The 24,361-nt window shown below is 44.6% G+C and overlaps 1 protein-coding gene and 1 long non-coding RNA gene across 28 annotated transcripts in view; one reads left to right on the forward strand and one right to left on the reverse strand.

The window, feature by feature from the left end:
- Window positions 1–5,527: 5,527 nt before the first annotated feature.
- LOC134482002 (uncharacterized) lies at window positions 5,528–8,189 on the reverse strand. The gene is made up of 2 exons (XR_010057998.1): window positions 7,799–8,189; window positions 5,528–5,764 (listed from the first exon to the last, which is right to left on the reverse strand). It is a non-coding gene; the product is annotated as an uncharacterized LOC134482002 (long non-coding RNA).
- Lmo7 (LIM domain 7) overlaps window positions 8,174–24,361 on the forward strand; it is a 202,866-nt gene continuing 186,678 nt past the window's right edge. For 19 of the 27 annotated variants that reach the window (XR_010057841.1, XM_039093521.2, XM_039093520.2 and 16 more), the window contains exon 1: window positions 8,191–8,502. Coding sequence is in view for 26 of the 27 variants with exons in the window: in XM_039093521.2 (XP_038949449.1) it covers window positions 8,434–8,502 (69 nt within the window). In the remaining variant the exon portion in view is untranslated. Of the gene's footprint in view, window positions 8,503–24,361 lie in introns of all 27 variants that reach the window. The other 8 variants (XM_063274456.1, XM_063274460.1, XM_063274459.1 and 5 more) reach the window with 7 other exon arrangements.

Here is a 24,361-nt window from a genome sequence, read left to right on the forward strand (position 1 = left end):
TTATCACAGTTCTAGTGTATAAATAATATTTAAGTCTTTGCCCATCTTTTTAGGAGAACAAACAGAGGCCACAGGAAGGTTATTTCTCCTATTGAATATAGTTAGTGGGAGATTAAGTAGAAATTCTCTGCCCAAGCAGAAAAACACAAAGAAAACCATAAATAAGTTGCAGGGGAAAGGAGACTTGCTTATTTTTGGCTTTGAGTATCCTTACTAAAAATATCATTCTAGAAAAAATGTCGTCTTTATTTTGCTCATTTCACTGAGCTTCAGGGAGAGAACTTCTGTAAACACATGCTCATTCCTTCTTTCCCAGGAGCCCCAATAGTTTATTTTAAGGCTAATTCTAGGGTAAGTCCTTTTGATGCCATTGCTCTCTGAGAATTACAATATGGCCATCCAATTCCGGCTGTAATGAGAGACCCTGAGAGAGAGAGAGGGAGAAAGAAATGCCTTAAATTGTGAATTATGTGAATAATTTGAGTGTGATGGTGTAAAACTCTTCTTTAGGTTCAAAAAGAAAAAGAAAAAAGAAGAAAGGAGGGATTCCGAAACATCTTAAGATCTTCACTGTTGGCAGAAAATAACCCACTGCTCTTTAAATTGCTGGTTTGGCCCCGTGTTTTGAAAGTTGCCATCTCAGTTGATCTCTTAATGACATGTCTGCCCATCCAGGGGGGAAGGTCGATAAGAAACAGGAGCTTCTCGTCTTGTCTCCTCTTCTTGGCTGGCTAACCATTCAACAGACTAAGAAGATACATTTAGGAACCCTGCCCTAGTGCTCTAGGGCACAGCTCCCCTCCTCCACAGGCTCTCCTGAGAACTATGGTCTGTTTGCTGGCGAGCAATGCTGGATGGAACACACCTCATGAATTCCTTCCTGGCACTTCCATTTCCCTGATTATGTTCATTTTTAACCATTATCGATGACGTTGTGGCTTCTCTCCCTTGCCTGGCTTTCATGTCCAAATACAGAACCTTCCTGTCTGAATACCTTGACGTCAACACCATGATCCTCTCATCATTAACCCTGAAGGATCTGTTTTTTATGGGTTGACACGGAATAATTAGAGATGGGATAATTATAATTATTGTTGTGCATATTATAATCTTTATCTACTTTCTAGCAGAGATTCTTCTCGTTGATTATGCTGCTAGAAAGCACAGGAAATGCACGTGCGATCCAGATGTTAGCTGCCTGTGAATTCACAAGGGTTCAGTAAGAGTTTGAATGATTTGAATGGGCTAATTCCCACTGTTACCTGCTGTTTTCAACCCTGCCCAGCACCAGATCTCTTCTCCCTTTGCTCCGAACATTATTCAGCTTCCTTCAAAGAAGTTTTCTACCCCACTCATCTTAAGTCCTCTCAACCATCCTCAACTCATATGTGGCAAGAAACATGGATCTAAGATCTTCTTCTGATGTACTGAAGAGTTTTCTAACAAAGTCAGTCTATCTTTGAGGACCTAGAATAAGAGAATAACCAACATGGGTGATTTGCCCTGAGGGACACTCAGCAGTGAGTATCTGAAGACTTTGGATTGCTACATCTACAGGGACTATATTGTCATTTGGTAGGAATAGGAAATGGAATACTAAATAAACAGTGTATAGGACTGACCCTTCTAACAAAGAATTATCCATATCCAGTTCAAATCTTTTTTTTTAAATACTTCTATCAAGAACCCCTACAGTAAAGTAATTCTTGTATTGGCTGCAATAATAATCAGTATCTATCTTTCTTTTTTTTTTCCTTTTCTCATTTCTTGTTTTTGACTTTGAGACAGGATCTTCTGTTGTAGCTCAGGTTTATCTTGAGCTTAATACATATCCAAGTATAATACCGAACTCCTGACCTTCCTGCCTCTACTTCCTAAGTGCTAGAAATACAGGTGTGAGCTACCATTGCTGGCTAATCGGTGATGATTTTGTTCTTACACTAGACATACTTTGTCCTATATATTGAGCTATAAATCAAGAACCAACCAGACGCCTGGTTCATTGAGGAAATCAACAACATGAAGTCTTGGAAATGCTTGCATAAAGAAGATATATCCAATGTAACCAGGATTTGCCAAGATAGCTTTAAGGTTTCTGCAAGGAAAGAAAGGAACGGCGTTCAGGAGAAAGGCAGGCAGATAAAGCAGAGGAGATGCACATTATATGCTTCAAGGGAGAAGCTCCGTGTGGTAGGTTGAATGAGAACAGTCTCCATGGGCTCACATCTGAGTACCTGGTTCTCCGTTAGCAGAACTGTTTGGGAAGGATTGAGAAGCGTGTCCTTGTTGAAAGAGGTGTGTCACTCGGGGCAGCTTTAGGTTTGAAGGATTGGAGCCGTTTGACACGTGATATCTCCACTGTTCCTCCTGCCATGCCTTTGCTCCTCCTTCATATACTTAGCCCTCTGAAACTGTAAGCCCAATTAAATCCTTTCCTTTGTAAGTTATATTGTATTGGTCATGGTGCTTCATTACATTAATAAAAAAGTAACTAATATAGAAGTTTGAACCAGGAGTTGGGTATTGATCAGACAGACTTTAAGCATGTATTTAATTAATTAATTAATTAATTTAATGGTAGACTTTGGAACTTTAGAAAAACAGTTGAACGCTAGAAACTGGGATTGATGAGCCATCCTAGTTTGGAAGACAGTGCTGAGAGCTGTGTAGCTTGTGGAGGTCCAGCGTAACAGGAAACGGAAGCAAGGACTTTAACAGTCCACCTACACTAGAAATCAACTTTGTGATAGTTGGGAAAGAAATGTGGCTGCTTTTTGCCCTTGTCCTAAGAATCTGCCTGAGACTAAAGTAAAAAGTGATAGATTAATTTTTTTAAAAGATTTATTTATTCATTTATTATATATAAGTACACTGTAGCTGTCTTCAGATACACCAGGAGAGGGCATCAGATCTCCTTTCAGATGGTTGTGAGCCACCATGTGGTTGCTGAGAATTGAACTCAGGACCTCTGGAAGAGCAGTCAGTGCTCTTAACCGCTGAGCCATCTCTCCGGCCCGATGAATTTTTTTTTTTTTTTGACAGAGTAGATTTCAAGACAGTCTAATGTTGACTCTGTTGTGTGCCTATTGGTAGTAACTCTTATGAAGGTTTGCAATGAAAAAGAGAAAGTGAAGCGAAAAGAAATACAAAATGCATAGTTTAAGGAGAAGAGGAGCTCCAAGAAAATAAAAAATACACATATATTTAATTGATGGGGATGGTGAGGAAGAACTATGTGAGACCTACATTTTAGCAAAGTCAGACTATTTCTGAAATCTAGCAGAATGCTGAGGAACTGAACCAAAGGAGGAGCGATGATGGGAAGAAAAGAGAAAAATAAGGAAAGCAAGATTAATGGAGCTCGGAATGGGGTAGACTTAGAGAAGGGAGATAAAGTCCAGTATGATTCCCCAAACTGTGAGCTCCACACCATTCACCATCACAGGGAAGGGAGGAGGAAATTAAAGCTTGTGGCGTGAGATGCAAATCAAGTTTGAGTATATCTTCGTGTCATACGAGTTTTCTCATTTATAAACAGAGGGGAAATAAAAAAACAACCTGGCATGGTGATGCTCACCTTTAATCCCAACACTTGCGAGGCAGAGGCAGGTGGATCTCGGAGTCTGAGGGCAGCCTGGTCTTCAAAATGAGTTCCAGGACAGCCAGGACTACTAGTAACAGCCATTGTTAAAATTTCCCAATCTTTACTACATGGTAAAATCCATGAATCTCAATAATATTAGCTGTTAGCTGGTCCTGGTCGCACATGGTTGTAACCCTTCAACATGAGAAACTAAGACAAAGTCAAGAGGTCAAGTCCAGCCTTTGCTACAGAGCAAGCTTAAGGCTAGTGTGGACTACATGAGATTCAGTCTCAGGAAAATGTATTCCTGATTTAAGGGTGCTGCATAAAGGAAAAAAATATGGTATTTTTTCTTCTAGAAATATATTTAATCGATTTATATATTTGTAATAGGGTCTTACTAAGTTGCCCCATCTGGTCTGAAATTTCTGACTCAAATAATCCTCTTGCTGTACTCTCTCAAGTAGGTGAAACTCAGGGCTGTGCACCCTATCTTGCTCTTTGTAGTATAATTTAAGCGTCTTTCTGCACCATTGACTACCTCACCGTTTTAATGATGGTATGGTATCTCACTCCAGGGAGAACGCCTATTTATTCTACCTCGTCAATTAGGGGAGGTCTTGACTTCTTTGGGATTCTGATTTTGTAACCAGTCACCCTTAGGTTCTGACAGCTGAATCCTGTAGAGTGGAGCAAATTCTGGTTTTTGATGGTGCCAGGCAGGAGTAGGGATCGGAGCCGGTGAAAGGAGGAGTGGGATTTCATGGATAGGGGAAGCTAAAGAGAAGTTTACATAAGACGGATACATCGATCGACCCCAGGATCCACTGGAGAAGACCAACTAGCCTTGTCCCTCGCAACATTGAAACGGACGGCTGAGGTTTTCTATCTCGAGTCATTCAGTCCGTAGAGGAGGCAGCTGCTCTGAGAGGGCCTGACCCTAGGTGAGGAGCTGGGAGCGTCACACACCCTGATGTGTGACCATACTTCCCACTGTTGGGCTGCAAGTGTTCCTAAAGAGGAAGGTTTGGGTGGGGCCTGTCTGCATCCGTGGCAGATTTCAGTCTGGATTTCGTCTTTGCTCATATCTTTGGGATGCATTCCCTTGAATGGACCATGGGGATTTTAACAGTGTTCATTAAATGCATTTACAGAAAGATTATGGCCCTCTTTTCACGGATTAAATGAACATTGCATTCCATTGTTAATGTATAGGAAACAGGGCAACTATGTAGCTTGTTTACTTATTTAATTTTTCTGTAGCCTAGGTTAGCCTGGGGCTTCCTGCCCTCCTTCATCAGCCTCCTGAGTGCTGTGACTAAAGGTAAGGGCCACATGCCCTCCTCTATGTTTTCTAAATATTGAGAAATACCCTAACTTTTCTTGGAATACACTTTTTTTTGATGCTTAACTTTTAAAAATCTTTAAACATTCAGTCTTATTTTGTGTGTGTATGCCTGAGTGTGTGGATGTGCACCATATGGATGCAGGATGCTTCACTTTTTATTGTGTTTGTATTGGTGTGTGTGTGTCTGTGTATGTTCTACAGCACACATGTGAAGAAGGAATCTGTTTTCTCCTTCTACCGTATGAGCTTCGGGATCAAATCCCGGTAGTCAGGCTTGGCCTCAAGCATCTGTACCTGCTGAGCCATCCCCCTGGCCCCACATATTTAATTTCCATGAAATAATGAAGCCAAAGAATTATGCTTATGTGTTCTGAATTGTGACCCTGCAGCCTTCAGGAGGTTGAGCAGTGTGTCTGAGTTGACTTTAAACCATTTTCAAGGTTCTAAACCACCTGCAATATCTTCATTTGAACAAGTAATGACATTTCCATTCAGTAGGAAAATTCTGAATGGGAAAGCAAATACACACACACACACACACACACACACACACACACACACACACTCACAGTGTGCCCACAAGAAAACAATTCCTCTTTTGTGGTAAATATACTCATTGGCCTTTACAACCACCATCATATCTAATTATTATAAATCAATCCTTCCGAGATGTTTCTTATTCCACACTTTTCGGACGATGATACTGGAGATCTGGTAACGGTAACATAAGTTGTTCAGCTTCCCAGGTCTGTGCACTTCGCATCCTGGGCAGCTGTCTCCACGGTGAAGTATCAAGCTCCAGGCTCCGGGGCATGTATTAGTTACTTATTTTGCTGTGAGAAAACACCATGATTAACCATGATTAAAGCCACTCCTGGGAGAGTTTATTTTGCCTTACAGTCCCAGAGCATTAGGGTCCATCATGGCTGGCAGTGGGGTCAGGGGGAAACAGCAACAAGCGTCCAGAGCAGGAAGCTGAGAAAGGACATTTCCAGCCACACCCAGAAAATAGAGATAGCAAGCTAGAAGGTGAAGCTCTAATCGTCCAAAGCCACAGCTCCCAGTGACGTGCTTCCCCAGCAAGCCTGCACCTCCTGAAAGTTCTGTAGCCTCTCCAAACAGCTGCGGACCAAGTGTTCAGATACTTGAGTCTGTGATGGGCATTTCTCATTCAAACCATCATGGCCACAGGGGATGCTTCAGATAGTATATGCTATACATATATTACACGGTAATCCTCAGAACCTCCGTTCCCACTGCACTGGTACTGTAGAAGTGCTGGTGTCTCCGAGTATTTCAGTATGATATTTTGTGTTTTTATCAGGGTGGTGGCTCACCCTTGTAATTTCAGCCCCGGAGTGGCCTACCAAGGTAGGGGGACTGGCATGAGTTCCAGGCCATTAGAGGCTACATTAATGAGGGCTTGTCTCAAAACAACCGCCCTTCCCACTCCCTTAAATAAAACCATTTCGCTTTATATTAAGGTTTTACTCCATGTTTACTAAAGACAGAGCAGTTCTGCGATAGAGAAAAGGAGGGAAACATCCTCCTGGTTTCTTTAACCCTTCCACTCTGCTCTTGGATTTGGCCTTGTAAGAGTATAGGCAGCAGACAGAGATGGCCCAGTCAACGGCCTCCCACCACAGCAGGAACAATTGTATCCCTGAAGCTTGTCAACCTTCTCCTCTAAACAGACCCACTGATTACAGCCGGTGCCAATAAAAAAAAAAAGGATTGAACAAAAATAAAACCTCGGGATAAACAGAAACCATCACCCCAAGCCAGATGGTCTTCATTCTAAGAGCAAATGGGTTCCAATCCAGTCTTTAGATCTAACTTCCAGGGGGCAGGAAGTACTGAGGGAGAAATATGTTGAAGACACCACAAAGAGGCCATAAGACAAATCCAGAAGGCAGCCTGTTTCAACACACAACGCCATTCCAAAAAAGGAAGAAGGGGGTAAGAAGGAGGCCCTTCTAGGGTAAAAAATCTGCAATCAGATGGAATGCAGATTCTCTGATTGCCTCTAGGTCTAGGTAAGTCAGAGGCAAACAACATTTTGGCATTGCAGGGAAACCCGAGCCCGAGTTGATGATGAATTAGCAATTTTATTGGCTTTATTTAGTTACATGTGAAAATGGTATATGATAATACAGGATAGAGTTCTTTATGAACTGTATCCTGGGATATTCAGGGGTGAAATGTATTTGACTTTAAACCTCTCTATAATGAGGTAACCCTAGGTGCTAATGATCATTAACACAGAAGCTAGGCTGTTTCCATAGAACAGTTTCTCCGCCATACGTTTGAAAAAATTTTAATTACACACACACACACACACACCCACACCCACACCCACACCCACACACACACACACACACACACACACACACACACACACACACAAATCAGCAACCAATTAGGAAAAAAAAAAGAATGAAAGGTCACTTCTCCTCCAGAAAAGAAGGGCTGATCTTATCTGTTCCCGAGGTGAAGGACTGGGTACCCTGGCTGGAGCCCCGAGTGAGTCCCCAGAGTAGCTTTGGAAACATCACAGGCGTTGGACAACCTGTGTACCTTGCTGGCCTGGCGCTGAGCATCTAACTCTGGCCCTCTGCTCACACTGAATAACCTGTCACCGTTGCCACACCACAGGTTTTGACTCTCCGGGTGAGGGCGGCCCAATGTCCAGAACTGGGCCAAGCAGGCGGGCGAGGTGGGAGAAAAGCCAAGTTCCTTCGGTTCACCGAACCCGTTGTAGCGAGAGGGGAAATGAAGCCGCAGGTCTTCCCAACCGACCCACCTGTGATCGGGGAGGAGCGATGCCAGCGCCCAGGCTAGGGGACCAGCCGCCAGTGCACCCTCACCTGCGGCCGGAAGCCGGGGCGTTGACGGGGACCGCGCAGCGTCTGGGACCGGTCAGCCGGCTTAGTGGAGCCGGAGGGTAGTGGCGGGGAGGCCAGGCGGCTCTGCGTCCCCACGGGGGAAGTTTCTTGGCCCGGAAAGGTGCAATTGTGTGCAGCTATTCCTGGTATGTCAGGCCGCAGGCAGAAGGGGCGCCGCCTCCCGAGAGAGCCCAGGACAGGGAAGGCGGGTAGAGGAGGGAAGGATGCGGGCTGGGGCGCATCCCGCCCAGACTTTCAGACCAGAGAGGTGGCGGCAAGGACCCTGGCGAGGGGCAAGGACGGAAGCTGGGACCGGCCCGCAGGGGGTGGGCCGGGGCGGGGCTACCGTCGAGGGCGGTGACAGCGCTTGCGACTTTTGAAGTTCCCAGGAGTCCCGGCTCCCTCTGCTCACCGCTTCCAGTTGCCTCTTCACCTCCTCCTGCTCCAGTCCTGCTGGATTTGAGCGGATTTCAGGAGTTTCGAGAAAGCAACTCCCGCAAGTTCTCCTAGGTTCCTGAACTTAAACTGCACATCGCTACAAAGCGAGGGGGACGCGTGGGGGCTCGGAGTCCCGGCGCGCACCCACTGAGCTGCTTTCTCCCTCTCTTGCCCTAGTCATGGAAGGGATGGAGGACGCTGAGGCCGATTGCTCCGTTGCATTCGCGGAGGCTCAGAGATGGGTGGAGGTGAGTGTCTTTCACAGCTCTTTGCAGATGGATTTGCACTTTCGGTGCCGGAGTCTTCTTGGGTTTCCAGCCAATCTGAGCTTACGTCTGGTGCCCTAGCCTGAGTAAAGAGGCAGTTTTGGGTACTGTGCAGATTTCCCCTTTCCAATCTCTTGATGACTACCCTCCTCGGACTTTTCGGCAGATCTCCATTAGGTTTGGGTACCGCACATCCCAGAGGTCTCCGCGAAGGCACTTCCCAAAAGGCTGGGGACCTTGGGTGCATTTCTTTGGGATGCTGATGCCTACCACGCACCTGGATAGCCTGTGTATTCAGTACGGAGTGTGAGCCTAGAGAGTTGGGGGCTGCCATGTTTCCCTCTCCCCCTCTCCTCCTCTCGAGTTGAGGAACTAAAATATCCTAGGCCTCTTTACTTGCTACTCTTCCAGCTGTGCCTCGAAGACAGGATCTTCTGTTCCTTTTATTCTCGTGAAGGAGAAACAGTCTCTACCCGATCGCCTTCGGACTAGCCTGTTTTAGTCTGTTGTTGACGACCTGGGAGGTCGGGTGTGCATGTGTGTGCTTGTGATTGAACTCAAGGCACCGCACACCTGGGTTCTGGTACCGAGTTACAACCCTAGACTTATAAGGTGACTTTCTGGATGGGTCAAAAGAATCCTCAGAATAACTGCTTGTTATAAAATTGTTGCCTACAGTGATGTTGACATCATTTTGGAGTTATTAGAGCCACATGGTGCTTTACCCAACAGCTAGGAATTTAATTCAGGGCCTGGGGCACGCTACTCCTGATAAAGAGCGCTGTACCCCTGAATCACACCTGCAGCCCCTCAATACGTCTAAAAGTTCAAATTAGGCTACTAAGCCTATAAAGGAAGCTATTTCTTAAGTCATTTTATTTTATTTTTTTAAAGAAACACATGTAGGATTGGAGAGAAGGCTCACTAGGTCTTACTCGCTTGAGGACATGCATTTGGGTCCCTAGCATCCATGGAAAAAAAGCCACTGCAACTCCAGGACAGTTGGGGCTGCTGAGGCAGAAGTATTCAGTTTGACTTAGCCAAGATGGTGGCTTCCAAGTATCTGTCCCCACCCCCATCGTAATCTGCATCCACAGACCTACCTAGACACACATACACACACACACACACACACACACACACACACTAAAAAACACCATGTACTTATGAGGAAATAGTAAAATTGATAAATGTTAAGTGTTACACTTCTGTTTAGTAAGAAGGCATAAGATGAGAGTGACCATCAGCTTCTAGATGGTAGAAATGTCTCAGAAGTTAGCTTTTGCTGCCTTTAAAGGCTGGAACTTTGAACTGTGCCAAAGTGACTTGGAGAGATGTGGGGAGAGGGTATGGAAGGTTGGGGGGAAGTTACAAACACTGTACTCGAAATAGAAACGAGAGTGGAAAAATCCCAGCAACGGAGTTAAGAGAAATAACTTTGCTCATTCATAAACCTGGAAAAGTCAATGCTCACCTGTAATTTTCCATTAGTGGTGTTTGCTCTGCATGATTTCAGAAAGCAAGCTGAACTCGACACTCACTTTTTTTCGTTTGAGTGTGTGTGTGTGTGTGGTGGGGGGTGGAAGTGATACCGGGCGGGGCGGGATGTTTTCATTCACACCCAGCTTCTGGGTGGTATTGTTACTTTTGGGTCATTCACAGCTCCTAGGTGGTGTTGGTATTTGCAAGACTTATACTAGTTTCTGAATCTGTGCATATGGCCTTTTTTTTCTTTTTAAAAGTTTTTTACTGGATATTTTATATATTTACATTTCAAATGTTATCCCTTTTCCAGGTTCCCCCCTCTCCCTTGTCCCCTCCCCCAGGTTCTATGAGGATTCTCCCCCAACCACCCACCCACTCCTGCCTCCCTGCCCTGGCTTTCCCCTACACTGGGGCATTCAGCCTTCACAGGACCAAGAGCTTTTCCTCCTATTGATTCCAGACAATGCCATCCTCTGCTACATATGCAGCTGGAGCCATGGGTCCCTCCATGTGTACTCTTTGGTTGCTGGCTTAGTCCCCAGGAGCTCTGGTGGAGGGGTCTGGTTGGTTGATATTGTTGTACTTCCTATGAGGTCGCAAACTCCTTCAGCTCCTTCAGTCCTTTCTCTAACTCCTCCATTGGAGTCCCTGGGCTCAGTCTGATGGTTAGCTGCAAGCATCCTCATCTGAATCAGCAAGGCTCTGGCAGAGCCTCTCAGGAGACATCCATATCAGGCTCCTGTCAGCATGCACTTCTTGGCATCAGCAATAGTGTCAGGGTTTGGTGTCTATATATTGGATGGATCCCCGGGTGGGGCAGTCTCTGGCTGGCCTTTCCTTCAGTCTCTGCTCTACTCTTTGTCCCTGTATTTCCTTTAGACAGGAGCAATTCTGGGTTAAAATTTCGTAAAGGGTGGGTGGCCCCATCCCCCCAACCGTGGGCTTGGCTAACCTCTGGACATGGTCTCAACAGGGTCTCCCTCCCCCTTGGATCTTTTCTTGCCCAGTGGTTAGTATCTGGATCTTAGGAAAGCCAGTATTAGTTGTGTGTCTAGCATGCTTACAATTGTGTAAGACTTCTGGGAAAAACTTGCATGCTACAAAGTCCTTGCAAGTGTTGTGGTATAAAAGATAATCATTATGTGGGTTCATCTTCCCCCTCCGTCCCAGTCTATGGAAAGGCTCAGCAGCAATGGTTTGCCAAGTCGGTATGTTCCTTTTTCATGAAGACTTTCTAAAGCTGCCCTCAGATCCCTTCAATATAGTTAGAGAAATTAAAGTTAATTTTTTTTTTTTTACTTCTCACACTAGTTAGACTACTGTTAAGTGTTTCTGAAGATACTTGAATGGCTTTTGTATTCCTATTCATTCATTCATTCATTCATTCACTTATTTATTTTGAGACATGATTGTATTACGTAGCCCTAGATGGCCTGGAGCTCATTAAGTAGACCAGGCTGGATTTTAAGGCTTGGAGATCGCCTGTTCTGGTTCTAGAGTGCTGGGACTAAAGGTACTCAGCATCGTGCCTAGCCTTACGTTCTTATTTAAAATTCTTGTCATCTATTCTTTAGGCATTTGATGTCATGCTAGTTGGTTCTCTTGGCTTTTTGGTTCTAAGGCACACATTTAAGGTACTCCTTTGCCCAAAGAAGCAGAGCGTCTGACTTCCATCAACACAACTGACTGCTTTCAAGAACCCTTAGTTTGAAGATAAAGTGTTAATTTCAAGGTATTTTTCTGAAGCATTTCAGACCATGAATGAGACAGTATCATACCAGTTCTCTTGTTAATATTCTCTCGTTTGTTCTTTCTGCGGGGTTTCCTCTACATGGTTTCTGATTCATTTATCTCATGTATGTGTACAGGTATGTGCATGTGCTATTGCCTGTACTACTGTATAGAATATAGCTGTCTAAATCTTCACCTAGTGTTTTATATGGAAAATATTTTCCTGCTGTGGTGCTGGGGACTGAAAATAGCCACCTCACCTAGCTACCTGCCCCACCCCTTCAGCTGCAGTTTTGACTCTCCCAAGGTCAAGAAAGTCCCATAACCTGGTAAAACTTTAAATGATGACCAGACTCCACGTCGGTATGAACCTTCCCATTTCTTACTCGTGATTGCAAATGCATTGATCGAATATTGTGTTATTCTGCAAAGAAAAAATGAAGTTATTTAAATTTATTTTGGGGGAGTTTATGGAGCCAGGGGCACGTGAGGGCTCTTGTCACTCTTCTGGTTTCTCTTCTGTTTCATGTGAAATTATACTCAGGTCCGTAAGAAAAAGGAAGATACTAAGCAGGCCTGTCTACTCCGGGATTAATTCTGCAGTGAAAAAACGAACGTAGAACTGGATCCCTTTAAGATATTGCAACAGAATGACATCAGATGATTATCTAGGTGGAAATGTTGTTTGCAATATTAATAATGTAGCAGGGCTAGTTTATGATTAAACATTGGTTTAAAACAGTGAGGCAGTGGTTTGCAGGCAAAGCCCTCCTAGCAAGGTCATAGAAGGGGATGGTGGAGTGCTTGAAAACGCCGCCTAGACTCACTAATGTTAGTTCGCTTCGGCTGCACCTTTTAATTTCCTATACCTAATAGTTTCCTCTGTCTGCTTAGGGACAAACCCTTAACTTAGACAGATAAAGTACTGATGAGATTAAAAACCAGGGATGCTGTTCATGGCTTGATCACTGGTTTCCAGACTGTGAGTTCTTTTTGCTCTCTAGGTATGAGAATTAAGCAGAGCTGTGTTTATGGCTGGCAGGAAATAGGCTCACTTGATTGGCTGTTTCCCTGCTCCCGCCCCCATTCCTGCTTCCCTGCCCCCGCCCTCTTCTTCCTATCTCTGGGTTTGAGGCTTTCGGTATCACTCTCATCCTGTCAAAGCACCGAAGGGTGCCAGCGTGAGTACATTGCCAAGTCTGGCACCAGAATAAGAGTCCTGGATCTTTGTCTACTTCCCATTGGTCTGGTCCTCCACCTGTCCCAGAAGGTCCTTTACCCTTCTAAGATGTCTGTCTCTAGGCCTACGTGGTTTGCCTCTGTGCTAAGGAAGTTTAGAAATGTAAAGAATCCCTTGGTTTTAGACAATGGTACTCTCTGGGTCCACCAGTGGTCTAAGCACAATTCCACCCCTCATTCTCTCTAAACTGTATCCTCTCTAGCCATGGCTGTGGACCTCAGGTCTGTAAGGTACTGCTACCCGCACACCAGTGTAGTCAGGACAAAAGAACACTCTTGGATGTGTGCTGCTGCTTTTGAAATGCAGAGTGACAAATATTCATTTGAATAATGTTTCTAAATTCAGAGAAGCCTATTTGGTAACTTTCTTTCTTTCTGTCTGTCTGTATGTCTGTCTTTCCTTCATTCGCTGCTGCTTCTTTTTAAGATTTATTTATTTATTATATATAAGTACACTGTAGCTGTCTTCAGAAGAAGAGGGCATCAGATCTCATTACAGATGGTTGTGAGCCACCATGTGGTTACTGGGATTTGAACTCAAGACCTCTGGAAGAGCAGTCAGTGTTCTTAACCACTGAGCCATCTCTCCAGCTCTCCTCCTCCTCCTCCTCTTCCTCCTCTTCCTCCTCTTCCTCTTCCTCTTCTTCCTCCTCCTCTTCCTCCTCCTCTTCTTCTTCCTCCTCCTCTTCCTCCTCCTCTTCTTCTTCCTCCTCCTCTTCCTCCTCCTCTTCTTCCTCCTCCTCCTCCTTCTGTTTTATTTTTTCAGGATAGGGTTTCCCTGTGCAGCCCTCACTGTCCTAGAACTCACTCTGTAGACCAGGCTAGCTCTGAACTCACAGATCCACGTGTTTCTGCCTTCCAAGTGCTGGTATTGAAGGCATGCACCAACACCCCCAGGCAGTACATGTACTATCACTTGCCAAGTTGAATTGTAAAGATTTTTGGTATAGTGAACTTACTGAGGTGTGTAAGTAGAGTACTTGTAGCAAACAGCTATGTCTCTGTCAATCACAAGCAACCTACTGCTTGAGCCATGTTCAAATATGACAAATGCCAGGCATAACCAGAGGGGCTGCAGTTCTTCACTTCCATCTCCTGTGCTACTTCCTTTCGCTGTCTACAGATATGAGTACTCATGGTTGGTGGAACAGTCCCCAATTCTTCTGGTCTATATGGGTTACCATAAAAGCCACTTTATTCAACACTCTGTTTGTCCCTGCTCATTCAGAGGACCTAAGTATAGGTCCCAGATCACAGTCAGCTCTAGCTCAGGGGATCCAATACATTCTTCTGGCTACTTGTGTGACAATGGAAATGAATCCCACCCCATGCATACATGCACCCACACATGTATATACATACCCACATGCATCCACACATTAAAAAGAATGCACACATGCATACACACATGCATACACATGCATGCACACATTAAAAAGAATGCATGCATGCACACACATGCATACACATGCATGCACAGATTAAAAAGAATGCACATATGCATACATACACATACACATACATACACACATGCACACATGCATACACATATGCATACACATACATGCACACATTAAAAAGAATGCACATATGCATACATACACATACATACACACAGATACACACATGTGTGCACACACACATTAAAAAGGTACACATGTATACACATGTGCACACACATACATGCACACACATACACGCACATATACATACACAGGCATATACATACACACATATACCACACACATTAAAAGAATGCACACATATATAAATATCTAAGCATACACATACACACATGCATACATATATGCACATGTACGTATACAACTAAAAAGAATAAAAAATGTCACGTCGTCAATTTTTTTTTTAAAGATTTATTTATTTATTTTATGTACAGCATTCTGCCTGCATATGTGACTGCAGGCCAGAAGAGGGCACCAGATCTCATTGCAGATGGTTGTGGGCCACCATGTGGTTGCTGGGAATTGAACTCATGACCTCTGGAAGAGCAGTCAGTGCTCTTAACCGCTGAGTCATCTCTCCAGCCCCCACATAGTCAATTCTTATACTAGCTATTTTACAGAAACTTTCTCCAAGTATAAGCCTTATTAATAATTGCTCACTTTTTAGGCAGTCATATGAAAATTATTTATGTTCATTTTTATAAATGTGTTTAGTGAGACCATTTTAAAAGTCCACATTGTCCTTTGCCATCTGCCCCTGCCCTATTTAGTTATCCTATTTTTTGGTCGTTTTCCTCATAACTACTTGTGCAGCTCCTACTTTCCACGTCGGCAGCTATGGACCAGACGGTTACTGAGGGACTCCTTGTTTCTTCATATTCAGGCTAAACCAGCCTTATGTGAAGTCTCTTCACTCAGACTTCGCTTCTGCCATTTCTTCCTTTTTCTCATAAAGACTGTCCCTCTTCTTACTATCTGGTACAATATCGTTTGCTTTCCCATCGGAGACAAGTCGCTGAGGGCACGGAAGTATTCTTCCCTTGGGTATGTGGCCTGGTGCCTGGCACTGCTTGCTGAGCACAGGGATAACGTTAAGGCTACAACTGTAGCAGACTTAAGATGTCGAGCTTTAACAGTCAGAGCTCACTTCTCCCAACAACACGCTGAGTCGCGCAGAATCTGTTGCAGTAATTCGAGGACTCACTGTAGGCCTGGATTTCATCCGAGTGTCTGTGTGGAAGTTGTGGGTCCATTCAGTGTGTCTTCTTGGCTCTGCCCCTGCTCTGCGTCACAGACACATTGGCCTGCCTCCTGTCTTCTGCTTGATAGTCTCTTTCAGAGAGTCTTACACTAAGCCATCCAGGAAACATAACGTGTACTAGATGCCTACTGTGTGCTGGGCACCCGCCACTGTGATTACTTCAATGGTAAGTCCAGTCCCTTCCCCAAACCTGTCAGAGAGGCATGCCATGTGAGGCATATGAATTGACAGCATGTCCCGGTCACTGCTGTAAAGCCACTTTCGCAGTGTGCGATGGCACCGAGGGACAGCTCAAGTGGGCCTACTGAGTCTGACAGGGTGGCATTTGAGACACTAATACACTGGGCTATTGGGCTAAGGTGTGGCGGCTTTCAAACACATGAGCTTTGCATGCAACGTAACTTCAAAGTGTGGCTTTACAGCACAGTGTTCTTTCTGAGAAAATGTATACCCAGTGAAGCACATAGACTTTGCGTGCACACCTATAGGAGTAAGGCATCTGGAGCACATTAGTCAAGGTACTTTTCCCACTCAGGAAAGTTCCCTAAGTGCCCAGTGGGCTGCACCTCTCTAGTGAGCTGTCACTGGGGACTTTTAGCTGCATAGATTTATGTGTTTGAGTAGCCAAGAAGCATTCTAGTTATCTTTTCCCCTCTCCCGTTCCTTTGCTGTGTGACATTCCACTCTTTCTTGAACAAAATATCTGTTTGGCAAATAAAGGCTCCTAGAAACCAGGTGGTGATGGTGGTGCTTGCTTTAGATCCCAGCACTTGGGAAGCAGAGGCAGGGGGATCTCTGTGAGTTGGAGGTCAGCTTGACCTACAGAGCGAGTTCCAGGACAGCCAAGGTTACACAGAGACCCTGACTCAGGAGAAACAAAAACGAAACAAACAACAAACAATGAAAGCTCCTAGGGAAGAAAGGGGTAGTGCCAGGCCAGGAATTTCTAAAATTCTTTGTGGGGTAGAGGACAGGTTCTCAAATAGGAACCAGGGCAGCCATGTTGCCAGAGTAGCCTGACTCTGGGAAGCCAGAGCAGCAAGCCCAAGAAAGTTCTGAGGAACTGGGAGGACTCCGGCACATTTGTCCTTTGGGATTCTTCTACTGGTGGACTAAAAACTAGAAGTAGATGTGCTCATAAAGGAATGGATGGAACCACATCAGCTGGAGAGTGGGCCCCTTGGGTCAAAAGGTGGTGAGCGTCAGCCTGAAGTGAATTTGCTACTCACAGCAGGATTCAGATATTTTAGCCAAGGTTAGAAGTCAGCATTGGGGGGTTGGGGATTTAGCTCAGTGGTAGAGCGCTTGCCTAGGAAGCGCAAGGCCCTGGGTTTGGTCCCCAGCTCCGGAAAAAAAAGAACCAAAAAAAAAAAAAAAAAAAAGAAAAAAAAAAGAAAAAAAGAAGTCAGCATTGGCTTCTTTCCTCTAAATAAGCAGGTAGATAGATGCCCTTTCTTTTTCCTCAGAACTTTGCTTATCTTAATCATTTATAACATAGTTGATTCCTTGGGTTTTCCCCAGTGAGGAAGGTGAAGCCAAGACAAGGAGAGTTGCCTCATTTTAGTGACATCACAGAAGGCTAACCTGAATCACAGCTGGTGGCATGATTCTTCTGCCATCCGCCATCCGCCATCCGTAAAGCAAGGATATTCTCACGTCTGTCTGCTCTTAAGCCAACTGAGGCGTTGTCCTTTCCAGCGAATGTGGCAGGGAGGGCTTAGATCAACTCAGTGAGCTCTGATGCTCCTTACACATCCTCCTCCCCTGGATACCCGAAGCACGTTCAGACTTGACATGTCGTCTTGCCCTACAAGTTCTGGACAGACAGATCTCAAAGGTTTGATGAATGAATGTTTGCGTCCAGTCAGAGGCTGGCTTATTTAATTGTTGTGTTTAGATCTTAAGCTTGCTACCTATCTAGAGTGTGTCAGAGCCTGAAGAAATGATAAATTGGGGCTAGTTGTGCTTACTCTCCGGTTTCCGAAGGTAATTATTGGGTGTGCTTTGGTAAGAACATGTTTGATGTACTGGAGCTTAATAAGGATAATAGCTGTCATATCTACAGAAGAGCTACCCAGAGCTACTTAGCCAATCGGCTCCTTGGCTAAGGGAGGGAGCTAATAGGAAGCCTACAGATGAATCACAGCAGCCAACCTGACAACCTTTTCAAAGATTATACAATACCACAGACGGCATACTGGAAGGCTGGGTCTCCTCCCTGGGCACGGCATGTTCAGCTCAGGGCTTAGGTGCCTCTTAATAATGGTACCAGGATATTATCTTCATCTTCAAGCACGGTGGAGAAGGAAGAGCTTAGGAAAGTCCCGACTAGGATTAGTGGGCAGACTGTAAAAGTTTTACTGGTCATGATGAGCCAGTTTGAAGGCCTTCACGGCATGCAGCACTAATGGTCACTGGCAGAGACGTGTCCACTTACGTGTATATGCAAGTTGTGCATGTGAGTGTAGATGACAGTGGAGACCAGAAGAGAGCACCAGGTCTGAAGTTGGAGGGAGTCGTGAGCAGATCCCATGGGTGCTAGGGTCTTTTGCAGGAGCAATACTCATTCTTAACTACTGAACTATCTCTTCAGTCCAAAAGGAGAGTGTGTAACTATTTATCTGTCTGTCTGTTGTTCTGTCTGTCTGTCTGTCTGTCTGTCTGTCTGTCTGTCTGTCTGTCTATCTATCTATCTATCTATCTATCTATCTATCTATCTTTCCTTCTTTCTTTCTTTCTTTGACAGTTTCTTGCACATGTCTAATGCATTTTGGTTGTTACCCTCTTACCCCTCTCACCCTTTTCCTGTCACTGAAACACTCCTTCTCTACAAGTACCCACCTATTTTAATGTCTTTAAAAAGCCCAAATACGTGTTTACTGATTTTATGTATATATGCATGTACATACATGTGCATGTGCGGGCACATGTGTACATGCATGTGAGTGTGCATGTCTGTCCATGTGTATATGTGTGCCCATGTGTGTACGTGTGTGCATGTATTTGTGTATATGTGTGTGTTTATGTGCCTATGTGTACATGCATATGAGTGCATGTGTGTGCATGTGTGTTAGCACGTGCTTCTGTGTGCGTGTACAAATGTGTCTTGATGTGCATGTGGAAGTCAGAGGACAGATCTCAGGAGACAGTTCTCTTTGACAGGTGGGTTCTAGGGATTGAGGTCATGTTGTCAGGCCTAGTGGCAGGCAGCACTACCTGTTAAACAATCTTGTTCATCTGTGTGTGTGTGTGTGTGTGTGTGTGTGTGTGTGTGTGTGTGTGTCTGTGTGTGTGTGTGAGAGAGAGAGAGACAGAGAGAGACAGAGACAGAGACAGAGAGAGAGACAGAGATAGAGACAGACAGAGAGAGAGACAGGAGAGAGAGAAAAAGACAGAGACAGAGGGAGAGAGAGGGAGAGAGACAGAAACAGAGACAGAGAGAAAAAGAGAGACAGAGAGAGACAGGGAGAGAGAGACAGACAGACAGCGATAGAGAGAGAGAGGGAGAGACACAGAGGGAGAGAGAGACAAAGAGAGAGACAGAGACAGAGAGACAGAAGCAAAGAGAGAGACAGAGAGACAGGGAGAGACAGGGAGAGAGAGACAGGGGTAGAGAGAGAGAGACAGAGACAGAGACAGAGAGACAGAAACAGAGACTGAGACTGAGAGAGAGAATAGTTAGTCCTGGGAAAATTTTTATATGGTGACATTGAGTTCTCCTTTGAGCTAGGGTATGATATTAAGTCATATTTAAGTAATATATCTTGATAAGAAGTCTCAAAGTGTTGGTACATAACCTACATTTAGTATCTTATAAGTTGATAGTACAGTTGTTTCCAACCTCATGGTAAACTTTGACTTTGTAATTTTTTTTCTCTCGTGAAAGTTTAAAGTTTTATTTCATGTAAAAAAAAGAAAACAATAAGTGTAGACCTGGTGTCTTTGCTTTCTGACTTGGTGTCTGATCAATTTCTTAATGGGGAGAAACTTGTCAATTTATGGAAAGCATCCATCTGGCTTCACTCATGCTGGGCAGACACCTACCCTCTGTGCCTGCTACATTCCAGCTCGAAATCCCAGCATTGAGAGCAGAGGCTCCAGGGTCCCACACGATCCAATCACCCTTCCTGCCTCATTCCTGTCAACCTCCTCCATAGTCTCTTCCTACTCTTCCTCAACTCTGCAAAGGTTTTTAACTTAGGGTCTGTTTCTTCCAGAGGACACCTGCCTTTCTCAGTGAATGTTACCTTCTCATACCTTTCCTTCATTCTATACTTGTATGTTCATGACTCTTACCATGACTTGTTTTTCCATTTCATACATGTTTGTTTGTTAGCCTCTAGAACATTAATGTCTTATGTGTGAGGACTCATTTCACTTTTGAGCTCCAAATAGTACTAGGTATTTAATATGTATTCAATAAGTATTTTCTGGGCAAGCAATAGATTAAAGAATGCATGTCTTTTAATGTTTAATACTTGAAATCTTTTTAGCCTTTGACGTAACCGACTTCTTGGCTCTGCTTCACTCAACAGGAGAGGTTAACTTTGTCATGTTGGGATTTACTCTTTTTTTTTCTTCTTCTCAGCTCAAGATTGAGCAAGTTCTAGGCATGCTTGTTAAAAAGCAAGTTCAAACTGTGGAAAATTGACTCTGCTCAGTCGATTCTAAACATGTCCCCAAAGAAACAAGTACAGTAAGGAAAACACTGGAGAAAATGTGCAGGGTGACGGTGAGTCGTCTTAGCTGACACCCTACTCGGGGGACAGACCATCATCATGAGACCGTGGGAATCTGTTTATGCAAAAGCTCTCACAGGTTCCAGATTGTGCGATAGCAGCCTTTCCTATTGCTGCAAACAGACACATGACCAAATGCAGCTTATAGAAGAGTTTATTGGGGCTTACAGTTCAGAGGGTGAGTCCATGGTGAGGAGTATGGCAGCAGGCAGGCAACCATGGTGCTGGTGGAACCAGCAGGTGGGTGTAGCTGAGAGCTTACATCCTTATCCACAAGTGGGAGGCAGAGTGAAGAAAGCCAACTGGGACTGGCATGGGCTTTTGACACCCCAAAGCTCAACCCCCCCAACACCTCTCTAGCAAGGCCATACCTCATAATACTTACCAGTTTCAACAACTATGGACCAGGTATTCAAAGATATTAGCCTTCTTATTCAAAGCATCACACAGAGGAGCAGAAGATGCCTTCACTATATCTAGAGATAAACAAAATGATACAGATAAACAAAATGAAGCAGAGATAGAGAGGGCAAGCTCACTGCTACCTTGGGCCATATCTCAAGATTCCCTTTGAAAAGGGAAGTAATAAAGTAATGAAACATTTGAGACCAGCAAACAGCCTCCCTCCTGTTTCAACACAGACACCAGGGCTCCCTGAATTTTCGTAGCGCTACACTTTGTATGCATTTTTAGAGGAATTGTTCTGAAAGAGTACGTACAACCAAGCATGGAAGATTTCAAAGGCTCTTTGTTCAGGAATGCAGGGAAGGGAATTCTGAATAGAGACCCTTGTCCAAGTCTGTGTTGGTGCCCACTGACTTTCTCTCTCATCTTGCCTTTTTATTATTCTTCCAAACTGTGACATAGATTCCAGGGTGCTAGCGGTCGTTAGAACTTCTTTTTAAACAGGTGAGGAGAGGAGAGAGGCTCAGAGATGCTCAACTTCTTCCCAAAAATCTCATACAACGCATGCGGGCAGAACTGGGCTCTTAGCTGGTAGAAGCAGTATTCGTCCTTAGCGTCACCTACTAGAAACTTCAAGGCTCTCCTCTGCTTTGTTAGTTTGCGCTTTCTCCTCTCTTCTTGCCCATCTGATTTCTGGTGTCTGTGGTAGCAGCACCTGCGCGTTGACATGAGCGTTTATCCTGCTGTTATTGGTTGCTCCTGTGTGTAGCACTTATCCTGCCTAATTTTCTTATCTCTCAACTGGAGCTGAATTGAAAAACAGAAAAACACTTCAGGTGTGCGAGCAAAGACGTAGATCAGTGGGTAGGATGCTTGCCTAACATGCACGTCCCCAGAGCAACATAAACTGCCCCGGGAGGTGGAGGCAGAAAGATCTCAAGATCATTCTTCAACTTTGTTGCTTCTGGGCCAGGGGTGAGTTGGAATATTATGGTAGGAGTCATGTAGCAGATCAAAACAGCTCACATGGTTGACAGGAAGCACCGGTAAGACACATACCTCAAGGGAACCCTGCACCCCCAACCTACCTCTTCTAGCCAAGGCTCTAAGGTTTCCAAAACATCCCTGTAGAGTGTCTCCAGGTGAGCACCAATTCTTGAACAGTGACTCAAAGAGACATTTCTTTCTTTTTATCAAAATTTATTTAATTTTGTTTTCTTATATGCATTGGTGTGTGTCAGATCCTCTGGTCCTGGAGTTGTGAGCTGCCATGTGGGCGCTAGAGTCCTTTGAAAGGGCAGACAGTGCTCTTAACCACTGAGCCATCTCTCCAGGCTCCAAAGGACATTTCTTGATTCAGATTGTAACAGTCCACAGTGCATAAGGACTGAGTTCCGAGGTTTGAGAAGTGTTCTTCTGGTCCTCTGCTCAGGTAGGTGAAGATAGGTGATCCAGTGGCCACAGACCTAGAGAGAAAACCTGGCTCCGTTAGAGCTGCTATGAGGAGCTCTGTTTCATGAGGTAGCATTGACTCCTGTTTGTGAAAAATACAGTTTGGGAGTGTTGGTAGGACCAATGGAAGCTTCACAAGAGCCTTTGTACTGAGCCACAGTCCAGGCAAAGGTAATTCATGAGAGAAAAGATGCAGGGGCTAAGATACCAATATTCTCTGAAGGAATATTTGTTCGTGTTAACAAAATCATTCTTACCTCAGTTTACCTTTCTGGATATTTAGAGTCCCAAGAGGATTGTAATCAAAACCAGTAAATCTGTGGTTTCAAGTTGAAATGTTCAAGTTGCAGTGTTCAAGCTGAAATAGGACTGTAGTTTAGCAATCCCTCTTCCCCTACTCCGAATGCAGAAGTCCATCTGAAAGCTGCTTTCACCTCCCCTGCCTTCCCTCCCTAGCCAAAGTAGCTCTTCCTCCCGGCCATTTTAGCTCAAAATAATTTTGTGAGGAGACTTTTATTTTCAAATTTTAGAATCACTGTGTGCAAATGGTTTTGGTTTAGAGACTCTAAGAGCTTTAAGTCATATTAATCAAATTTAATTGAGGGCTAGATCAGGCTTTTTTAAACTTACACAGAGATCCACAGAATTGCTTTGCAAATGAAGGTGTATTCTTTTGGGGTGAGAAAGGCAGGAGGCAGGCTCTGGGCCACCAGGGTGGCCTAGAATTTACGTAGGTCTGCTTGCCTCTGCCTCCAGAGTGAGACCAAAGCTGACTATACAAATGTGAATTATGGTGGAGAATCTTATATGCGTTCTTGCGTGTGTGTCTATGCCTGTTTGCATATTTGTGTGCACATGTGCATAAATACATACAGAGATACTAAGCCTACGTTGAGTGTCTTCCTCATCTCTCTATGAGGCTGAAATGCAGAGCTCACCCTTTCAGACTCGTCTAGCTAGCCAGCTTGCCCTGGTGATCTGCCTCCCAAATGCTGCCATTTCTGGTTGCTGCCAAGCCTGCCTAACTTTGATGTGGGTTCTGGGTGATATGAACTCTGATCCTCACGGCAAACATTTTATCTACTGACGTCTCTTCATTCCAACTTCTTACAGCTGCAATAAAATATCCATCTGCCTTAAGGGTTTGACGTCCAAAAGGACAAACAGTGCAAGGGCAACCTCCTGGCTGATGGATGTTGCTTTTGAATCTTCCTCTGCCTCCCCACCCTGGCCTCATTCTGACACGGTGAGCTACTAGTTCTTTCTTGTTTCGTTTACTTACTCCTCTTGCTCCTGTTACGATATACATGACAAAAGTCACTTAAGGACTTGCTCATTTTTTTGGCATGTGCCATGGTGGCATGAATGTGAGGTAGGTAGCTTGTTGCATTTCTTCTATAACCAGGAGGCAGAGAAAGATGAACGCTGGGGCTCCGTTCACTTTCTCCTTCTACAGAATCTTGGATCTCACAGAATAGCACTGCCTACCTTCGGAATGGGACTTTCTCCTCCTCTTTCCTTCCTCCTCCTCTTCCTCCTTCTCCCCATTCTTCTTCATTTTTAAAGATTTATTCAATTACTGTATATACAGTGTTCTGCCTACATGTATGCCTGAATATCAGAAGAGAGCACCAGATTTCATTATAGATGGATATAAGCCACCATGTGGTTGCTGGGAATTAAACTGAGAGCAGCCAGTGCTCTCACCCTCTGAGTCATCTCCCCAGCGTCCTCCTCCTCCTTTTCTTTCTTATCCTCTTTCTCCCCTTTCTTTGGTTTTTCAAGAAATGGTTCCTCTGGGGAGTCCTGTCTGTCCTGGAACTCACGTAGACCAGGCTGGCCTCGAACTCAAGAGATCTCTGCCACTGTATACCCTCCAACCCCCACATACCTGGCTTCTCTTTTAAAGGTTTAACTCTTTCTGGACAGGCCTAGACACATATTTTAGTGGTGATTGAAATCCAGTCAAGCTGGGAGTTAAGATGATTGATAGCAAGCTTGGAAAGATTTGGGTTTCGTCCTAGCCCAAATGGTGGCTCATAACCATAGGTGACTCAATGTGCAGG

Source organism: Rattus norvegicus, chromosome 15, assembly GCF_036323735.1.
Source record: "Rattus norvegicus strain BN/NHsdMcwi chromosome 15, GRCr8, whole genome shotgun sequence".
Taxonomy (NCBI): Eukaryota; Metazoa; Chordata; class Mammalia; order Rodentia; family Muridae; genus Rattus; species Rattus norvegicus.